At 58.3% G+C, this 21,394-nt stretch overlaps 1 protein-coding gene across 1 annotated transcript; it reads right to left on the reverse strand.

Annotated features, from left to right (window-relative positions):
- Window positions 1-598: 598 nt before the first annotated feature.
- On the reverse strand, window positions 599-14,537 carry LOC137466988 (serine/threonine-protein kinase pim-1-like; the record flags this gene model as incomplete). Its single annotated transcript, XM_068178572.1, has 7 exons — window positions 14,446-14,537; window positions 14,257-14,307; window positions 13,696-14,062; window positions 12,840-13,054; window positions 1,364-1,435; window positions 1,142-1,192; window positions 599-937 (listed from the first exon to the last, which is right to left on the reverse strand). Coding segments are annotated over exons 3-7 (933 nt in total), but the record flags the coding sequence as incomplete, so codon positions are not given.
- Between the last annotated feature and the right edge of the window lie 6,857 nt (window positions 14,538-21,394).

The raw sequence follows: 21,394 nt of genomic DNA on the forward strand, positions 1-21,394 counted from the left end.
CAGAGCCTGACCCCAGCACCCCATGGCATGTGGGGGCTGCCCCAGTGGCACACAGGGTGACTGCTGCCCTCTCACCAGCACCTGGGACATGTGTACAGACTTGGGGCTGGAAAAGAAGCCACTGGTGTTGGAAGAGGGCAGCAGAAATCCTGGGAAGGCCCAGCCATGACACACAAAAGCAAAACTCATCCAGTGGTGGAGAAAGCCCGCTCTACTCCCCGCCTGCACGGCCCCCCAAAAATGTTAACCAGTCAAGGCAAACAATGGGAGCAGAGCAGTCCAAGCCCTTCTCGCCTGCACACCAAACCATCCAGGGCACAGGGTCAGACGCCCCTCTCTGCTACCCCCACTGGGGTTTTTGTCAGGCTGGCTGCCCCAGCTCCAGCCTTAGCCCAGGCCACAGTGGGTGCTGAAGGCTGTCGGCAGGGCTGGAGCTGGTCCCCCTCACACCCCCACCCAAATCAGCTTGGCTCCAGCATTAATCCCATCCTGGCTGCAATAGGGGGAGCCCTGGGGCTGCACCCCGGCTGGGCCATGAGATGCCCAGGAGCATCCCCCGGCAGAGCTCACCTGCAAACTGGGTGTAGGCTGTGTCTTGGAGGAAGGCGCCACAGCCAAAGTCAATCAGTTTCAGCTGCCCGGTGGCCAGGTCGAGCAGGATGTTCTCAGGCTTGATGTCCCTGTGCAGGACCCCGCAGCTGGTGCAGTGCCGCACAGCCTCCAGCACCTGGCGGAACAGCCCCCGCGCCTCCTCCTCCGGCAGGAACCTCCGCTCCGCCAGGAAACCCGACAGCTCCTGGCACCGCTCCGGACGCTCCAGCACCAGCACGACGCTGTCAGGGAGCTCAAGCCACTCCAGGAGCTGAATGACACCAGTGCAGCCAGAGGACACCTTGTCCAGCAGCACGACCTCCAGGGGTGCGCTGGTGCCGTCGGGCTGCGGGAGGAGCGCAATGCCGTCAGTGGGGCTGAGGCCGTGCCAGGGTAGGGGAACCCCTCAGCCAGCCCGGGATGCTCTGCATGCCCCGCTCAGCCCATGCCCGCTCTCCCTGCAGGGCTCCCGGCGGCTCCCACCCTGCCGGGCCCCGGCTCCTCGCCACCCGGCACGGCCCGGCTTCTGCTGCTGGCCCCGCTCACTCACCAGCTCGCCCCAGTGCCGGACGCGGTTCCGTGGCACCCTTTTGATGGCCACCTGCGAGCAAGAGAGAGCAGTGGGTTGAGCGCGCCGCCCGCCCCGCCGGGCCCCATCCCCCTCCTCCTCCGCCCCCTCCACCTCCTCCTCCTTCCCCCTCCTCCTCCTCCTCCTCCTCCTCCTCCTCCTCCGCCCCCTTCTCCTACGCCCGCCGCCGGCCCCGCCGCTCACCGGGGCGCCGTCCGAGAGCCGCGTGGCTGCGAAGACGCTGCTGAAGCCGCCGCTGCCCAGCAGCGAACCCAGCCGGTACCGCTCCTGCAGGGCCTCCTCCTGCGCCTTCCCTGCGGGCGGGACGGGGCCGTCAGCGCTCGGCCCGGGGCCAGGAGCGGCCCCCGAGCGCCCCCCGAGCGCCCCGGGCCGGCCCTCCCCAGGCGTTCTGTCCCTGGAACGGGACAGCGGCGGAGCTCGGGCCGGGGAAGCCGCAGCGGGGGCGGCGGGAGCGGCCGCGCCGCGTGTGTCCTCCGCGGGGCCCGGGAGGAGCCGGGGCCGGGGCCGGGACTGGAGCCCACGTCGGGGCCGGGGCCGGGCTCGGGCCAGGCGGAGCCAGAGGGCGGCGGTGCCGCCCCAGCCCCAGGCACTGATACCCGCCCAGCAGCGCCACCGCCAGCACGACCAGAGCCGGGCGGAGACGAGACCCCGGCGGGACGGCCGGGGACGGGGACGGGGCCAGGGCAGACCCGCCCGGGGCTGGGGGCGGGCTGAGGACATGGCCCGGCCGGGAATGGGGAGAGAGAGATTGGGAGAGGAGGGGACAGCGGGAAAGGGAGAGGAGAATCAAGAGGAATGCGACAAAATCACTGCTTTGTCTGCTTTCGCTGCTGCAGCCGCCGCCGCTGCCGCTGCTGCTGCTGCTGCCGCTGCAAATGAAGCTCCGGGGCCGTTTGTCCCCGTGTCCATTTTTCCGTTGCCCGCTCGCCCCCGCGCCCAGCCCCCCGCTCCCCAGGGGCAGCCCCTGAGCCTGTCCAAACACGGGAACTTTGCCCTGTTCAGCCCAGACTCAGAGTCTGGACTCCTGCACAGCGGAACAGGAATCCCCTTGAGCGCTGCTGTGCATTGTCCCCGCTGAGGATCAAACCCTAGGGGAGCACATTCCCTGAATGCTGAATTTGTACCTGAACCAAGGGCTGCACTTAGTCTCCATCACTGCTTTCCAAGTAAACCAGGGGAAGGCAAAAACTGTGTGTAGCTCATGGTATTTTACAGTGTCTAAAACTTGCCATGTCATGGATCTTAGAGCTGAGATCTATTTGGATTAAGGGGATGGAGAAGCAGTGCAAGATGGAAAAGGGGAGCATAAAAATAAACAGAGAAAAACATCTTGGATTGTTTCTTTCCATTTTCATTTCTTTTCCTAAAAGCTGTTTCAGTTTTCCCAGAATCTTCTCCACACTCCTGTTTGCTCTTTCCAAGAACCTTTCCTGGAGAACGAGGTGCAGCTTCTGTCACAAGATGTGCCACCAGCTGCAGCTTCTCTAGGCTTTCCACACCTTGTGTGCAGCTCAACTCTTGCAGCACAGGAGGACAAATGTTTGAAGAACTTGACAGCTTGTTCTTTCTTTTCCTTGTGGGCTGGGCAGTTGTGCCATTGGTAAGGTTTTCATTGTTACTGTTCTGCCCTAAGAAACCATGACGGGCTACCAGGAATTGTCAGGGAATGCAAGCCTGACTGAATGCAGAGAAAGAATCTGCAGAGCCTGCATCCAGAAATGGAGAGCTGTGTGATAATCATTGCAACATCGCCATGGGCATCTTGGAAGTGATCTAGAAGATGAAAATGCTCTGACAGAGGGCGTTTGTTTCTGAGTTCAGTGTAGAGGATTCCACATCTAGTGCATTGGTTCATAAATCAAGAGTTCAATCAGTTCATGGAAAGCACCAGAACAAGCTGGACCTCTCAGCCTTAAACACTTCAGTTGTTCAGGGACCCAAAAATGTTCCATAGAAAGAGCATTAGAAGGAGAGGAAAGAGACAGAGAGACAGAAAGACAGAAGCTCCACAGAAAGACACACGTGTGGCTCCCAGCTCCTGGGGTTCCAGTGTGGGTGAGACACAAACCCTAGAAGAAGGCAGAGTCCATAGCAGGGGCTGACCTTGTGCTCCTTGGTTTTAAGCCCCTGGGCCTTCGTGGGCCTCCCCCCAGCTGGGTCTTGTGATTGCTCGGGCGTTCAGAGCCGGGTTAGTGCTGTCCCAGCTGTGGGACTGATTGACAGCTCAACCCAAGGTGTCTCGGGACACTGATCTCATCCAGCCTCTGACAGTGACCATGGTGACACTGGGGAACCTCATGGAACCGTGGGTCAGTGTGACAATGCAGGTCCAAGGACACCATGGTGATATCCAGGTTTGCTCAGCACCAGAGACACCTTTGCCTTGTTTGTCCCCAGCTGTCATCACTGCCTCCAGTGTTCTGCTCTAACTGGAACCCAGGGACACTTTCACATGAATTGTGTCCCTCAGTGGGACCCATTAAAAGTTAAAGAAAGTCTGGGCTTTGAATCTGACTTTGAGTTCTTGAGAAGTTCTTTGAGCACACTCTGAGGTCTGGGTCCGATGCAAAGAGCACCAAAGCCCCAGAGGGTCATTAACGTCCTGGTGCTGTGTCTGTGCTGCTGAGCTGGGCCAGGCTCCTGGCCCAGAGGCAGCTCCTGGCAAGGGCAGCGCTGCAGAGAGACAGCTGTGGCCAGGAGCAGCTCCTGTGCACAGCCCAGCAGGGCTGGGGCACTGCCAGGGCATCGCAGGGACACGAGCAGGGCGCAGACAGAGCTCACAGGGGCTCAGCACTGGCAGGGGCTGTGGGGTGTCCCAGAGGGGGCTGTGTCACAGCAGCGCCTCTGTGGCTGTGTCACGGAGGCACAGAGCAGCTGTGATGTCAGAGAGGGGCTGTGTGACAGCACAGCGTGGGTTGTGTGAGGTCACAGACTGGGCTATGACATCACAGAGCGTGTTGTGTGAGGTCATCAAGCAGCTATGGCATGATAGAGGGGACAGTGTGACATCAGAGAGCAGGCTGTGACATCATGGCATGGCTGTATGACATCATAGAGCGGGCAGTGAGGTCAAAGTGTGTGCTGTGACATTACAGAGTGGCAGTATGACATCACAGGGAGGGTTTTGTGACATCACTGAGGGGCTTGTGACATCACACAGCAGGGTGTGACATCATAGTGTGAGGCCATAGGGCAGACTCTGCCGTCATGTAGAGAGTGGCTCTGTGACATCAGAGTGTGGGTTGTGACATCACCGAGTTGGCTGTGTGACATCATAGAGCAGGCTATGACATCATGGAACAGACTGTGATGTCACTGGATGACTTTGTGACGTCATAGTACAGGGTGAATTTCTGACATCACAGAATCTTCTGTAACAGCACAGCTTTGTGACATCACAGAGTGACATCGCAGAGTTGGGCCTATGACATCACAAGGGAGCTATGTGGCATCCAGGAGTGGGTTGTGACACCACAGGGGCTGTGTGACATCACAGGGGCTGTGTGAGGTCACTGGGGAGGTGACTCTGCCCCAGCCCCCCCTCCCATTTCCCCCAGAGAAGTCCAACGCTGCTCGTGCACAGCGGGGTCCCCTGTCCCCCCGGTTACCCCCGCCCCCGGCGCCGCAGCCTCCCCCAGAGGATGTTCCACGAGATCGACCCCCGAGCCTGACACAGGGCCATGGGGGGCGGGACAGGGGACAGGGACCCCCCGGCAGCGTCCCCGTGTCCCTCAGGGCCAGAGCCTGGCCCAGGGCTCCTTCACCCTGTTGCCAACAAGGGCTTGAGAGCGCTGAAAAAATCCCCAGCAAGGGAGCAGCAAAAACCAGATTTAATATTGAGCAACAGCACCACAAAGTTCCTTGGCAAGCGTCACTCTGCTCCTGACTGGACACTTCAGGCACAAAAAAGGAAACAAAGCAACAACAAAACCAAATAAATTCCAGGCAATTAAATCAGAAATAAACCGAGAACTGGGGCTTTCATTCCTCTGGAAAAGAGCTGTCCTTCTTCCTGCAGGTGCCCATGGCCACAGCTGGGATTTCACCTCCCACACTGCCTGTTGTGACAGACTGGAGGAGATTGTGGGCTGGAAACTTTTTGTGTGTGGGGGAGGAAGGGGCAGGTCCAGCCTTGCCCTGCCCTGGAACCCCATGCCACACAGCCCCTGTGGTGTCATACAACCTCCTGTGATGTCACACAGCCACCTCTGATGTCACACAGCCCCTGTGATGTCACACAGCTGCCCTGTAATGTCACACAGCCCACTCGGAGATGTAACAGGCCACCTGTGATTTCATACAGGTGCCCTGTGATGTCACAGCCTGCTCTTTGAGGTCCCAGTGTGCTCTGTGATGTCACAACATCTGCCCTGTGATGTCACAGCCCAGGCTGTGATGTCACAGCCACCCTGTGATGTCACAGCCAGCTCTATGATGGCACAGCTACCTTTGTGATGTTATGCAGCCTCGCTGTGATGTCACAGCCTGCCCTGTGATTTCACAGTCAGCTCTGTGATGTCACAACCCACTCTCTATTGTCTCAGCCTTCTCTGTGGCATCACACCGCTGCTCTGTGATGTCACAGAGCCCTTTTCTATGATGGCAGAGTCTTCTCTGTGGCCTCACAGCCCATTCTGTGATGTCACACAGCCAGCCTGTAATGTCACAGCCAACTTTGTGACATCACAACCTCCTCTGTGATGTCACAGCCTGCTCTGTGATGTCACAGCCTGCTCTGTGATGGCAGAACTCACTTAACATGTCACACAGCACCTCTGTGGTCACACAGACCCACTGTGTGATGTCACAACACCTTCAGTGATGGAACACAGCCACTCTATAATGTCACAGCACACTCTTTGACCTCACAGCTTGCTCTGCTCTGTGATGTCATACAGGCATGCTCTGATGTCACAGCCTGCTCTGTGATGTCGCATAATAAACCAGAGATGTCACAGCCAACTATATGATGCCACAACCTGGTCTGTGATGTCACACAATGACAGAATCACAGAATTGCTGGGTTGGAAGAGACCTTTAAGGTCATCAAGTCCAACCCATGCCCTAACACCACCTCAGCTAAACCATGGCACCGAGTGCCACATCCAGTCTTTTTTTAAACACATCCCATGATGGTGACTCCACCACCTCCCTGGACAAACAAGTCCAGTAATTTATCACCCTTTCCATAAAAAAACTTTTTTCCTAATAGCTGACCTAAATTTCCCTTGGTGCAGCTTAAGACTGTGTCCTCTTGTTCAGTCAGTTGCTGTGAGGAGAAAGAGACCGACCCCCACCTGACTGCAACCACCTTTCAGAGAGTGTAGAGAGTGATAAGGTCACCTCTGAGTCTTCTCCAAGCTAAACAACCCCAGCTCCCTCAGGCATTCCTCACAGGACTTGTGTTCCAGACCCCTCACCAGCCTTGTTGTCCTTCTTTGGACACGCTCCAGCCCCTCCATGTCCTTCCCAAATTGGGGAGCCCAGAACTGGACACGGCACTCGAGGTAGGGTGCCAGTACAGGGGAGGAATGCCAAGCACAGCAGTGCCAAGTACAGGGGAAGAATGACCTCTCTGCTCCTGCTGGCCACACCATTCCTGATCCAGGCCAGGAGCCATTGGCCTTCTTGGCCACCAGGGCACACTGCTGGCTCGTGTTCAGCCTGCTGTCGACCAGTGGCCCCAGGTCCCTTTCTGCCTGGGCACTGTCCAGCCACGCCGACCCCAGCCTAGAGCAGTGCAGGGGGTTATTGTGGCCAAAATGCAGGACTGGGCACTTGGATTTATTAAACTTCATCCTATTGGATTCTACCCATCCATCCAACTGTTCCAGGTGTCCCTGCAGAGCCCTCCTGCCTTCCAACAGATGGACACGTGCTCCCAGCTTAGTGTCATCTGCAGATTTACCAATGAAAACCTCAATGCCCTCATCCATGTGGTCAATAAAAATATTGAACAGAGCTGGCCCAGCACAGAGCCCTGAGGGACAGCACTGGTGACTGTCCCCAGCTGGATGCAGCACCGCTCACCACCACTCTCTGGGCCGGCCATCCAGCCAGTTCTGAACCCAGCACAGAGTGCTCCTGGCCCAGCCGTGGGCTGCAGCTTTTCCAGGAGTGTGCTGTGGGGGACAGTGCCAAAGGCCTTGCTGGAGTCCAAACAGACACATCCACAGCCTGTCCTGCATCCACCAGGAGGGTCACCTGGTCATGAAAGGAGACCAGGTTGGTCAAACACGACCTAGCCCTCCTAAACTCCTGCTGGCTGGGTCTGACACCCTGGCCATCTGTCACGATCTGCTTGTGCGGGGTGTCGTGATGGTTCTTTTCACCAATCCCAAAAGTGCAAAACGGCAAACAGCAAGAGACTATCAGTTAATCACAACAAATGCGCCTTTATTAAGGGCCAAAACAGTAAATGCGATAGTGGGGATCAGAAAGGAGATAAAAGGATAGAGAGAGAGAGAGAGAGAAAAGAGGGGGATAGGAATAGCTACCAACACAGGCGAGATCCTCACAGTTATAGTCCACAGAGGAAAGAGGGGGGAACATGCTGGACAATGAGAGTCTCTTGTGATTGCTGTGGGGGAACAGGTGAGTCCACTGAAACCACCAAGGCAGGACGAACACAATGAAGAATAAGTCCGTTGGAATTACTGAAGAAGAACAGGTCGTGTCATTAGTGGTTTCCCCTCTCCCTGTGGGAGGGGTCTCAGTCTCAGTCCTTGGGAGGAGGGTTTTCCATCTCCGTCCGTCTGTCACAGTGGTCACGGGGCAGATGAGAGGTCTTCAGTGAGAGATGATTAGGGTCACCCTAAAAGTTCATTCAGATTCAGGAGGAGAGTGGGCAAATATGCAGTAGGCCGTTCCTTGGTGGCTTCATGCCAAGTCCTTGCCAATTCCTTGCCAACTCCTTGCCAGGCCTTGTTCGGAACAGCTAACGTAACGGTACAGCAACTGCACCTGCACTGCCGCTCTCTCCAAGCCGGTACTGTAATGGGGGAAGGGGTTTTTGCTTGTGGCAACCGGTAGGCAAATGTGGGGGCTTCAGACGGCCTCTTACACCTTCCCCGAGCTGTCTGCAGAGCAATCCACATCAGCCCAGGCCGGGCTGGTCAGTGGCCGGACAGTTCCATTGACTGGACGCGGCTCTGGACGCTTCCCTTGGAGCGACTCCAGGGAGGGAACGCTGGGGCTGTCACCACTGGGGTGCCACAGACAAGGGAACGCTGGGGCTGTCACCCTGGGGTGTCACAGACAGGGGAACGCTGGGGCTGTCACCGCTGGGGTGTCACAGGCAGGGGAGCGCTGGGGCTGTCACTCTGGGGTGTCACAGACAGGGGAGCGCTGGGGCTGTCACTTCTGGGTGTCACAGACAGGGGAACGCTGGGGCTGCCCCGCTCCTGCCCTGTCCCCAGCAGCTCTGCCAGCGCCTCGAAGGGACACAAAGGCTGATCCAAAGGGTGAGAATTTAAGAAGGGGCTGAGCTGGGAGGGACCCATTGGGATCATCAAGTCCAGCCCCCAGCCCTGCACAGACGCCCCAACAATCGCAGCCTGTGCAGCCCCGGGAGCGGGGTCCAACGGCTCCTGGAACTCCAACAGCCTCTGGGCTATGCCCATTCCTTGTGGAGCCTGGGCAGTGCCTGAGCCCCCTCTGGGGGAAGAAGCTTTTGCTGATCTCCAGCCCAGCCCTGCCCTGGCCCAGCTCCAGCCGTTCCCTTGGGTCTTGTCCCTGCTCACCTGGGCAGAGATCAGAACTTGCCCACAGAAGCTGTGGCTGCCCCTGGATCCCTGGCAGTGTCCAAGGCCAGGTTGGACAGGGCTTTGACCAGCCTGGGATAGTGGAAGGGGGCATGGAAGGAGATGAACTTGAAGGTCTTTTCCAAGCCAAGCCCTTCTGTGATTCTGTGATTTTGGGGGAGATGCTGAAGCTCTGTCTCGGCTTTATCTCACCCAGAGTCTGGACCCAGCAGCAGCCATGGGTGGGATCATCTCCTCCTCCCTCTCCCTGTGGCTGGAACTCACCCAATGGCAGCAACTGAATAATGTCCCTCACGGGGCAGTGAGTGCCAGAAAGGAGCGTTGCTCCTCGGGGAAACACAATGTCCTTGGACTTCAGCAGAGCATTGAAATGGGCCCCCTCGAGCACCTCAGCCCCACTGAAATCTCCTCTTAGTGGACTCAGCCCCAGAGATCTCCCAGTGCAGCTGCAGAGGAGTCGCTGTCAGGAGGAGGGACAATTATCAAAAGCTGATGTAGATCAAAACAAGCTCTGGCACCATTCCACATTTTTGTTTGCCACTGGGAAATAAATACAGATGTCCCCATGCCACAATCTCAGTCCCCCCAGGGTTCCTGGGTTTGGTTTTATCCCCTGGTATGGAGACACGGGAGCTCTCCCAGCTGGACAGGGTGTCAGGAATCCCTTCCTGAGCTTGACACCCTTGGAGAGGGTGGACAAGGAGGTTCCTTGCTGAGGGAGACTGTGCGGGTTTTGGAAACAGGCCAGACCTAGAGAAGGCTCCTTCTACAGCTCCTCAGCACCTGGTAATCCCATGTCTTTATTTGTGTGACTGTCTTGTCAGGGCAGGGAGAGGAAGAGAGGAGCCTCCTTGGGGCAGGGAGAGGAGGCAGAGACACCAAAAGCAGGAGTCCCAAAGGGATCTGGGCAGCTCATGATCCAATGGCTGCAGTAGGTGTGCCATTCCTAAATCCAGTTTGGGAGAGTCACGGCCGTGTTACTGTGTAAGCTCTGAGGTATCTGCTGGTGGGAGATGCTCAGGTTCATCCTGTTTGCATCCCCAGTTCCTGCTGAGCCGGTTTTAAACAGCGCCAGGGGATGCTCCTGGCACTGACCCTGGCATGGCTCAGGGTGCTCCCAGGTGCCTCAGGCTGCTGTGACACCGCTGCACACGGGAGGCAAGAGTGGCAGGGGCTGTGCTGAGAGTCAGCTCCATGTGCTGCTGCTGCTGCTGGGTGTCATTTGTCCAGCCCTGCCCCAGAGTCAGGGATCAGATCCAGGCCCTGCTGCTGCTCCCTTGGGATCAGCCCCACTTTGGGTGCTGCTGTCAGGACCAGCAGAAGCGGTGGCTGGAGCAGCGGGTGCTGACAGTGCCCCAAGCCCCGGGGCCAAAGGAGTCCCTGGGCTGGGGCTGGGAGGGAGCTGCTCCAGCCCGGAGTGCACAGCTGAGTGCTGTGCTCTGGGGCTGGGGCTCCCCGCACAGGGGACTGGACTGGTGTGCCACAGGAGACAGAGAAGCTGCAGCTTCAGCATAACTGAGGTGGGTGCGTGGGCTGGGAAGAGTGGGGAGGCTCAAGGGGATTCACAGAGCTCATCCTGCTGCAAGGACGAGGAAAAGGGAGTGGGAACTCAGCAGTGAGGACAGCTGAGGGCTGGAAAGCAGCTCTGAATGACACTAAAATCCCACTGGACCTCTGAGACATTGCTGCTCCTCATCCAGTGACAGGATGAGTCCCCAAGCCTGGGGCTCGGCCTTCCTCATGGTGAGGGGCACCAAGGAAGGCAACAGTGTGATGGAGACTGCCATGGGCTGGGAACTCACTGGGGGACAAGAGGGAGCAGTTGGGAAGTAAAAGGCAGGTGGGGGAGAGAACAGTTCAGAGAAGGGCTGAGCTACAGCTTGAGCAAGTTGCAAAATATCATTTGGGGTCATCCCAGATTGATTTCATTTCAGAAGCTATTGAACAAGTTTAATTTTTGGGTGGTGTCATGTTTGCCCTTGGAGGTGTACACTCTGCAAACTTGAGCTGTGATGCTGAAATGCTCAAGCAGGTCTGTGCTGCAGGTCACCCCATTTCTTCTTTGGCTGATTGCAGCCCGGTGCTGAGCTCCAGCAGAGCCCTGGCAGAGCCCAGAGCAGCCTCAGCACGCGCAGAGCCCGGCTGCAAGGAGAGAAACCAGAAAGCGCCCGTCAGCTGAAGGCTCCTGTCCCCTTGTCCCAGCCGCCCGCAGTGCCCAGGCCATGATGGCCGTGCCCAGAGCTGTGCCCAGAGCTGCCCATCCCTGCTGCCTTTGGGAGCAGAGCAGGAGGGCAGGACATGTGCCCAGCCTGCAGCCGGCCACGGCACATCCAGCCCTCAGCAGCTGCCCAGAGCAGGATGCTCCTGTGCTCGCTGCCATCTCCCCAAAGCTCTGATCCCACCATGCCAAGCAGACAGGACCCACCTCACGCCATCCCTCGCTGGAAGAAAAGCTGGTCCCAAACGATGTCCTCATCCTTCTCCCAGGGCACGGCCCATCCACGCCACAGCTGCTCCCAAGCACTTCCCCATCCAGACTGGACCCCACCTGGAACGCTTCCTCTAGAAAAACACACAACAAATTATTGAAAATAGATTACAGACAAAAAGGGGAACAAGAAAAAAGGTCAAAAATCTTATCTCTGTCAGGGGCTAAGGAAGGCCCAACCCCTGCAGGCCAGGGAAAAACCCACCCACAGGTGAGGGAAGCCCAGGCTGTCTCCCTTCCCCGCTTCACTGCCCTCCAAAATAACGGTGATCCCAAAGCAAACAGGGGCAGTGGAGCAGCCCAAGCCCTTCCTTGCCTGCAAAGCAAAGCAGCCCCTGCACAGGTTCTGGAGTCCCACCTCTGCTCCCACCATGGGGGTTTCTTTGTGTCGGGCTGGCTGCCCCAGCCCCAGCCCCAGCCCGGGGCACGGTGGGTGCTGGGGCTGTTGGCAGGGCCAGGAGCCCACTCCCATTTCATCAGCACCCCAGCCCATCCCCCTAGCCCTGCCAAAAGCAGCCTGGCAGCGGACTGAAGGATCAGCTGCATCCGCCCCAGCAATGGGGGAACCTTTGGTTCCCGGCCAGGCTGTGCAATGCCCAAATCTGGGAGCATCCCCCTGTGTGTGGACTCATCTGCACATTCCCTGTGCAGCCTGGCTTTGGAGAAGGTGTCAGAATCAAAGTCCATCATCCTCAGCTGCCGGTGACCAGGTGGAGGAAGAGGTTGTCATCCTTGATGTCGTCCTCACTGTCCCCAGCAGCAACAGCCCCACCTGGTACAGCTTCTCCAGGGGCTTCTTCTCCTTCCCTGGGGTGAGCCCAGGCTGTCAGGGTTCTGCCCAGGGCCCCAGCTGTCAGGGAACCAGGACAAGCAAAACCAGTTCGGATGGTGGCCAGCAGTGCTGGGCAGAGCAGCTCAGCTCCAGCACAAGGGCTGCGTGTTCCCATCTGATGACCCCTGGGCAGTGGCACAGGCAGGACAAAATGTCTGCGTTCCTTTGCTTCTGATTGCCAAGGCATGTGTCGACCTGTAACTTACCAGGGCCTTGCATCAAAGTGTGCCTGTGGCTCTCTCCCTTCTTCTAGGGCAGATCAATATCCTGCAGCCAGGGATCACGGAACAGCTCTTCTAATGAGGGCCTGTCCGAGTGCAGCATGGATAAACACCTCCTGATCAGATCTTGGCACTCTGGACAGAGAAACCAGAAACCACCGGTCAGTTGGAGAAGGCTCCTGTTGGCTTTGCCCCACTATTCCCGTGCCCAGGCCATGCTGGATGTGCTCAGAGCTGGGCCTAAACTTCCCCATCAATTCCCTGTTTTGGAGGAGAGCAGGAGAGCAGGACATGTGCCACCTCCTCAGCAGCTGCCAGAGAGGGATGCTCACGAGCTGCTGCTGTCTCCCAGCACTGGTATTGCCCCCGTGGCCAGAGATGAGGATCCACCTTGAGAGAGCCGTCCTGGCAGCGAGAGCTCATGGTCACAGCTGATGTTCCAGCCCCTCCTGAAAGGGTGCTCCCCGCAGACCATCTGGTGCAGCAGGATGCCCAGGGACCAGATGGTAGCTGGCTTGCCGTAGTACCAGCCAAACTGGGTCCATTCCGGGGGGCTGTATGACCGTGTTCCTATGGAATACAGATGGGGTTCATCAGGGGGACGCTGCTGCTCCCTGAGCCTGGCTCCAGCATCCCTGGGTGTGTGGGGGCCGCCCCAGTGGCACACGGGGTGACCGCTGCCCTCTCGCCAGCACCTGGGACTTGTGTACAGACTCGGGGATGGAAAAGAAGCCACTGGGGTTGGAAGAGAGCAGTGGAAGCCCTGGCAAGGCCCGACCATGAGGAGGAAAATCCCACTCAGTGCTTGGGAAAACCATGCCCTCATCCTCCCTGCCTGCACTGCCCCAAAAACCATTATGAAGCCAAAAGAAACCAGGTGAGTGGAGCAGTCCAAGCCCTTTCTCACCTGCACCCCAAACCGGCTGGGACACAGGTTCTGGCCACCCCTCTCTGCTACCCCACCCATGGGTGTTTTTGTTGGGCTGGCTGCCCAGCCCTAGCCTCAGTCCTGCCCAGAGTGGTGGGCAAAGGCTGCCAGCAGGGCTGGAAGCTGGCTCCCCACCCAGCCCTGCTCAAAAGCAGCTCAGCTGAAATCTCAGTGCCATGAAGGGCAGCAAAAGGGAGAATCCCCGCTGCCACACCCAGCTTGGGCTGTGAGGTGTTGGGCCATGAGATGACGGGATTGAGAGCACACCCCTGTGTGGGCTCACCTGCAAAGCGAGTGTAGGCTGTGTCCTGCAGGTAGGTGCCACAGCCAAAGTCAATCAATTTGGCCTGCCCGGTGGCCAGGTCAACCAGGATGTTCTTGGGCTTGATGTCCCTGTGCAGGACCCCGCAGCTGGTGCAGTGCCGCACGGCCTCCAGCACCTGGCGGAACAGATCCCGCGCCAACTCCTCGGACAGGACCACCCGTTCCCGAATGAAATGGTGCAGGTCCTGAGAGTGCTCTGGGCGTTCCAGCACCATCACGATGTCGTTGGGGAGCTCAAGCCATTCCAGCAGCTGGACGACACCGGGAAAGCCAGTGGAGACCTTGTCCAGCAGCACGACCTCCAGGGGTGCGCTGGTGCCGTCGGGCTGCGGGAGGAGCGCGATGCCATCAGTGGGGCTGATGCCGTGCCGGGGGTCGGGAACCCCTCACCCAGCCCGGGATGCTCTGCGCCCTGCGCTGGCCCTACGCCCGCTCTCCCTCGAGGTGTCCTGGTGGCTTCCACCCTGCCGGGCCTCGGCTCATCCCTGCCCAGCTTCTGCCGCTGGCCCCGCTCACTCACCAGCTCGCCCCAGTGCCGGACGCGGTTCCGTGGCACCCTTTTGATGGCCACCTGCGAGCAAGGGAGAGCAGCGAGTTGAGCTCGCCCGCCTGCCCTGCGCAGCCCCATCCCCCTCCTCCTCCTCCACCTCCTCCTCCTCCTCCACCTCCGCCCCCTCCTCCTGCGCCCGCCGCCGGCCCCGCCGCTCACCGGGGCGCCGTCCGAGAGCCGCGTGGCTGCGAAGACGCTGCCGAAGCCGCCGCTGCCCAGCAGCGAACCCAGCCGGTACCGCTCCTGCAGGGCCTCCTCCTGCGCCTTCCCTGCGGGCGGGACGGGGCTGTCAGCGCTCGGCCCGGGGCCAGGAGCGGCCCCCGAGCGCTCCCCGAGCGCCCCGGGCCGGCCCTCCCCAGGCGTTCTGTCCCTGGAACGGGACAGCGGCGGCTCGGGGCCGACGGCCGCGCTGCCGAGCGGCGGAGCTCGGGCCGGGGAAGCCGCAGCGGGGGCGGCGGGAGCGGCCGCACCGCGTGTGTCCTCCGCGGGGCCCGGGAGGAGCCGGGGCCGGGGCCGGGACTGGAGCCCACGTCGGGGCCGGGGCCGGGCTCGGGCCAGGCGGAGCCAGAGGGCGGCGGTGCCGCCCGAGCTCCAGGCACTGATGCCCGCCCAGCAGCGCCACCGCCAGCACGGCCAGAGCCGGGCGGAGGCGAGACCCCGGCGGGACGGCCGGGGACGGGGACGGGGCCGGGGCCGGGAACCGGGACGGGGACAGGGCCGGGGCCGGGGACGGGGACGGGACCGGGAACCGGGGCGGGGACGGGGACGGGGCCGGGGCCGGGAACCGGGACGGGGACGTGGACGGGGCCGGGGCCGGGAACCGGGACGGGGACGGGGACGGGGCCGGGAACCGGGGCGGGGACGGGGCCGGGAACCGGGGCGGGGACGGGGCCGCCCCGCCCGGGGCCGGGGGCGGGCTGGGGACATGGCCCGGCAAGGGGAGAGGGGGACTGGGAGAGGAGGGGACACCGGGAAAGGGAGAGCGGGAGAGGGTGCGGGACAGCCGGCGAGGGAGTCCTCAAAGTGACTGGTTTTGCTGCTTTCGCTGCTGCTTTCGCTGCTGCTGCTGCTGCTGCGACTGCCGCCGCCGCTGCTGCCGCTGCAACTGAAGCTCCGGGGCCGTTTGTCCCCGTGTCCGTTTTTCCGTTGCCTGCTCGCCCCCGCGCCCAGCCCCCCGCTCCCCAGGGGCAGCCCCTGAGCCTGTCCAAACACGGGAACTTTGCCCTGGTCAGCCCAGACCCAGAGTCTGGACTCCTACACAGGGGAACAGGAATCCCCTCGGTCGCTGCCATGCATTGTCCCCGCTGAGGATCAAACCCTATCGGGGCACATTCCCTGAATGCAGAATTTGTATCTGACCCAGGCACTGCATTTACATCTCCAGCAATGGTTAAAAAAAAAAAAAAAAAACACAAAAAAAACCCCAAAAAAACAAACGGGGAAGGCAAACTGTGTGTAGCTCATGGTATTTTAGAGTGTCTAAAATTCGCCAAGTCATGGATCTTAGAGATGAGATCTATTTGGATTAAGGGGATGGAGCAGTAGTGCAAGATGGAAAAGAGGAGCATAAAAATAAACAGAGAAAAACATCTTCAGTTGTTTCTTTCCATTTTAATTTCATTTCTTAAAAGCTGTTTCAGTTTTCCCAGAATCTTCTCCACACTCCTGTTTGCTCTTTCCAGGAACCTTTCCTGGAGAACGAGGTGCAGCTTCTGTCACAAGATGTGCCACCAGCTGCAGTTTCTCTTGGCTTTCCACAACGTGTGTGCAGCTCAACTCTTGCAGCACAGCAGGACAAATGTTTGAAGAACTTGACAGCTTGTTCTTTCTTTTCCTTGTGGGCTGGGCAGTTGTGCCATTGGTAAGGTTTTCATTGTTACTGTTCTGCCCTAAGAAACCATGACGGGCTACCAGGAATTGTCAGGGAATCCAAGCCTGACTGAATGCAGAGAAAGAATCTGCAGAGCCTGCATCCAGAAATGGAGAGCTGTGTGATAATCATTGCAACATCGCCATGGGCATCTTGGAAGTGATCTAGAAGATGAAAATGCTCTGACAGAGGGCGTTTGTTTCTGAGTTCAGTGTAGAGGATTCCACATCTAGTGCATTGGTTCATAAATCAAGAGTTCAATCAGTTCATGGAAAGCACCAGAACAAGCTGGACCTCTCAGCCTTAAACACTTCAGTTGTTCAGGGACCCAAAAATGTTCCATAGAAAGAGCATTAGAAGGAGAGGAAAGAGACAGAGAGACAGAGAGACAGAAGCTCCACAGAAAGATACACATGTGGCTCCCAGCTCCTGGGGTTCCAGTGTGGGTGAGACACAAGCCCCAGGAGAAGGCAGAGTCCATAGCAGGGGCTGACCTTGTGCTCCTTGGTTTTAAGCCCCTGGGCCTTCGTGGGCCTCCCCCCAGCTGGGATTTGTGATTGCTCGGGCGTTCAGAGCCGGGTTAGCGCTGTCCCAGCTGTGGGACTGATTGACAGCTCAACCCAAGGTGTCTCGGGACACTGATCTCATCCAGCCTCTGACAGTGACCATGGTGACACTGGGGAACCTCATGGAACCGTGGGTCAGTGTGACAATGCAGGTCCAAGGACACCATGGTGATATCCAGGTTTGCTCAGCACCAGAGACACCTTTGCCTTGTTTGCCCCCAGCTGTCATCACTGCCTCCAGTGTTCTGCTCTAACTGGAACCCAGGGACACTTTCACATGAGTTGTGTCCCTCAGTGGGACCCATTAAAAGTTAAAGAAAGTCTGGGCTTTGAATCTGACTTTGAGTTCTTGAGAAGTTCTTTGAGCACACTCTGAGGTCTGGGTCCGATGCAAAGAGCACCAAAGCCCCAGAGGGTCATTAACGTCCTGGTGCTGTGTCTGTGCTGCTGAGCTGGGCCGGGCTCCTGGCCCAGAGGCAGCTCCTGGCAAGGGCAGCGCTGCAGAGAGACAGCTGTGGCCAGGAGCAGCTCCTGTGCACAGCCCAGCAGGGCTGGGGCACTGCCAGGGCATCGCAGGGACACGAGCAGGGCGCAGACAGAGCTCACAGGGGCTCAGCACTGGCAGGGGCTGTGGGGTGTCCCAGAGGGGGCTGTGTCACAGCAGCGCCTCTGTGGCTGTGTCACGGAGGCACAGAGCAGCTGTGATGTCAGAGGGGGGCTGTGTGACAGCACAGCGTGGGTTGTGTGAGGTCACAGACTGGGCTATGACATCACAGAGCGTGTTGTGTGAGGTCATCAAGCAGCTATGGCATGATAGAGGGGACAGTGTGACATCAGAGAGCAGGCTGTGACATCATGGCATGGCTGTATGACATCATAGAGCGGGCAGTGAGGTCAAAGTGTGTGCTGTGACATTACAGAGTGGCAGCATGACATCACAGGGAGGGTTTTGTGACATCACTGAGGGGCTTGTGACATCACACAGCAGGGTGTGCCATCATAGTGTGAGGCCATAGGGCAGACTCTGCCGTCATGTAGAGAGTGGCTCTGTGACATCAGAGTGTGGGTTGTGACATCACCGAGTTGGCTGTGTGACATCATAGAGCAGGCTATGACATCATGGAACAGACTGTGATGTCACAGGATGACTTTGTGACGTCATAGTACAGGGTGAATTTCTGACATCACAGAATCTTCTGTAACAGCACAGCTTTGTGACATCACAGAGTGACATCGCAGAGTTGGGCCTATGACATCACAAGGGAGCTATGTGGCATCCAAGGGTGGGTTGTGACACCACAGGGGCTGTGTGACATCACAGGGGCTGTGTGAGGTCACTGGGGAGGTGACTCTGCCCCAGCCCCCCCTCCCAGTTCCCCCAGAGAAGTCCAACGCTGCTCGTGCACAGCGGGGTCCCCTGTCCCCCCGGGTCCCCCCGCCCCCGGCGCCTCAGCCTCCCCCAGAGGATGTTCCACGAGATCGACCCCCGAGCCTGACACAGGGCCATGGGGGGCGGGACAGGGGACAGGGACCCCCCGGCAGCGTCCCCGTGTCCCCCAGGGCCAGAGCCTGGCCCAGGGCTCCTTCACCCTGTTGCCAACAAGGGCTTGAGAGCGCTGAAAAAATCCCCAGCAAGGGAGCAGCAAAAACCAGATTTAATATTGAGCAACAGCACCACAAAGTTCCTTGGCAAGAGTCACTCTGCTCTTGACTGGACACTTCAGGCACAAAACAGGAAACAAAGCAACAACAAAACCAAACAGAATCCAGGCAATTAAATCAGAAATAAACTGAGAACTGGGGCTTTCATTCCTATGGAAAAGAACTGTCCTTCTTCCTGCAGATGCCCGTGGCCACAACTGGGATTTCACCTCCAACACTGCCTGTTGTGACAGACTGGAGGAGATTGTGGGCTGGAAACATTTTGTGTGTGGGGGAGGAAGGGGCAGGTCCAGCCTTGCCCTGCCCTGGAACCCCAGCCCTGCCCTGCCCTGGAACCCCAATCCCCCCAGGGCCTCTATCCCAGCCCAGCAGTGTCTGCCAGTCCCTGGCACAGCACAGGCAATGCTCCACAGCCACCTCTGGAGCCCCCAGCCCAGCTCCTGAGTGACCAAATGACCCCAAGTCCCACCTGGGGGAAGGGCCCAGGAAGAACAAGGGATATTTAAGGCTGAGCACAAGGCGAGCACACATCTTGACCCTACCTCCTCTTGGAATTCCGATCTGAACAGTGCTGGAATCCAGGAGTTGGTAGCTCTGTGTGTGCTTCTCCAAATCTTTTTCATCATTCTCTATTTCTGTCTCTCGTTCTTTTATTTCTGACTTCTTGAAAATGTTGAGCAACTTAAAACTCAGATGGCTTAGAGTTTGTGAAGTTGAATGGACCAATATACAGCTTTGAGAAGTGTTTTGTGTTCATTGAATGTCTTATTAAACCTTTTGCCAAAGTTTCAGCTCCTTGGCTCCAACTCCCACCTGCTTTCCTTGGAGAAGGAGCTGCCCCAGACCTAGAGGGATGTTCATTTCTTGTCAGTCAGCAAAGCCAAGGGAAGGCACAGCTCCATCAAATGCAAAACTCATTCCTCTGCTGGATATTAAATCCACTTTGCACAGCAGACAGTCTCAGAGCAATGGAAAACACCTTCTGTGCCCAGCACAGGTCCCAAGGTCCCCCCAAACCCTCCCTGCCCCAATTCTGCCCAGATTTGCTCTTTGCACACACGAGTCACACACTGAAGGCACGAGCTCCTTCCATGCCCAGAGGGAGGAAAAGCGGGAAAGTGGATGAAGAGCTCTCCTGGGCAGAGCCAAGGTCCAAGGGCCCCTGCAGGGAACCACAACTCATCAGGTTTGTGTCCTTTGGGCTCAGGGACTGGTGACACTCAGAAGCACAGAAAGGTTTCTTGCCAACAAACACAAGTTGAACATTTGAACAGTTTAATAACCATCACAGCTCTTCCCTCAGCTCTCTGTGATGTCCCAGCAGCATCTGACATGTCCCCCATCCCCAAGGGATTTCCATACAGGAACAGTTTTAGACAGAGACATAAGAAAAGGCAATACTGTGACAGATATTAATATAAGTAAGGTGTTGATTAATGTGATATTTATTTTTGAACTTCTTAAAGACTGGGCAACTCCCTGAAGCTCAAAGCATGTAACCAGTCAGTTGAGAGGCCCTTGTGTGACCAGAGAGCATCTGGAGGAGGAAATCTGGGAGTAACAGGAAGGACATAGATCCAGCTGGTCTAGTGAAGAGATGTCCTTAGACATGGCCATTTCAACAGAAGAGGTGGAAATACCTGAAGGAAGAGAGAGATGATGTAATAAACAATATTGGTGACTCAAGTAAAGGGGAAGATCAGTATTTCTTCTCCTTCTCCCATCAATACACTTCCAGGAAATTCCTGTTCCTGGAGGGAAGACTTTGGTATTTCTTAAAAGTACTCAAGTGACCCAGATAATAAAAATGTCCTTGTATATTATGAAATGTACAAGAATTTAAACCTGTGCCCCTTTCCAGGCAGATATCAGCTGTGTGCCCATGGACAGGCAGTGCCACTTGTGCCCTGAGGTGCCAAACTGGGATTGGATCTCTCAGAGTGGAGCTGAGGGAGAGCAGAGCACCTTGCAAGCTGCAGGTCCCTGCCAGCCCCGCAGGGCTCCTGTGCCATCAACATCTGCTCTGCTCCAGTCTGAAACAGGGCCCAGCATGGTGCCGGGATCATCAGAGAGCTGAGGTGTGTGCTGGAATTCAATGCCCTCCCCATGGCGCAGCAGCCTGCATTTCCCTGCTCCAGCCTTGGTCTCCAGCACAGCCATGGAGGCTCTTTGGGCTCCTGAGTGTTCCTGCAGCCACCAAGGGCAGCTGAGCTCTGCCTTTGGCACAGTCAGCCCTGGCCAGCGCAGGCCATGCTCAGCAATTCCTTGTCTGGTCCCGGCCTTGCTGCCAGCCTCGGCAGCGGCTGCGTGGCCCCTTTGTGACCCTGTGCTGGCCCGGCCATGGTGCCACAGCCCCTGTGCAGGCCCAGCCCAGGACAGGAGCATTGCGGCTGGGAACGGCCCCTGTGCCGTGGTGCCCACAGCAGCCTTGGGGCTCTGTGCCCCATGGCCTCCCTGCTGGGCAGCCTCTGCCAGCTCCTGCAGAGCCCGTGGCACCTGTGGGGCTGCACAGACAGCCCTGCCCCGGGCTCTGCCGGCCTCTGGGCCAGCAGAGAGGCCGGCCAGGGCTGGCCATGGCCGGGAACAGGCCCTGAGCCCCGCAGGAGGATGGAGCTGGGCCACAGCCAAACTCAGCCCAGGGCAAAGCTGGGCTCAGCAGCCAGGGCTGCCAAGGGCTGGGGACAGAGGCGGGCGGAGACAAATGTCCTGGGCCCCCTCCCTGCTGTGTCCATGCCCCCAAGGGCACAGAGCAGCCTCCTCTCTCAGACACTTGCCTGTTTTCCATGCCTTGCACAGGCGCTGGCCCTGCCCCACAAGGCCTGGGCTGAGTCCTGCCCTGCACGCTCAGCCAGGCTGGGATGGACACTGATGGTTCCTGTGCCAGGCTCTCTGAGCCCAGCCCAGCTCCCTGCAAGCTCTGCCAGCTGCCCTGAGCTCTGTGCAGCACCAAGGGCCTCTCCCCAGCACAGCCCAGCCGGCTCTGGCCCCACAGCTCTGCTCAGCCCAGGCT

The sequence above is a fragment of the Anomalospiza imberbis genome, unplaced genomic scaffold (genome assembly GCF_031753505.1).
Source record: "Anomalospiza imberbis isolate Cuckoo-Finch-1a 21T00152 unplaced genomic scaffold, ASM3175350v1 scaffold_49, whole genome shotgun sequence".
Classification (NCBI taxonomy): Eukaryota; Metazoa; Chordata; class Aves; order Passeriformes; family Viduidae; genus Anomalospiza; species Anomalospiza imberbis.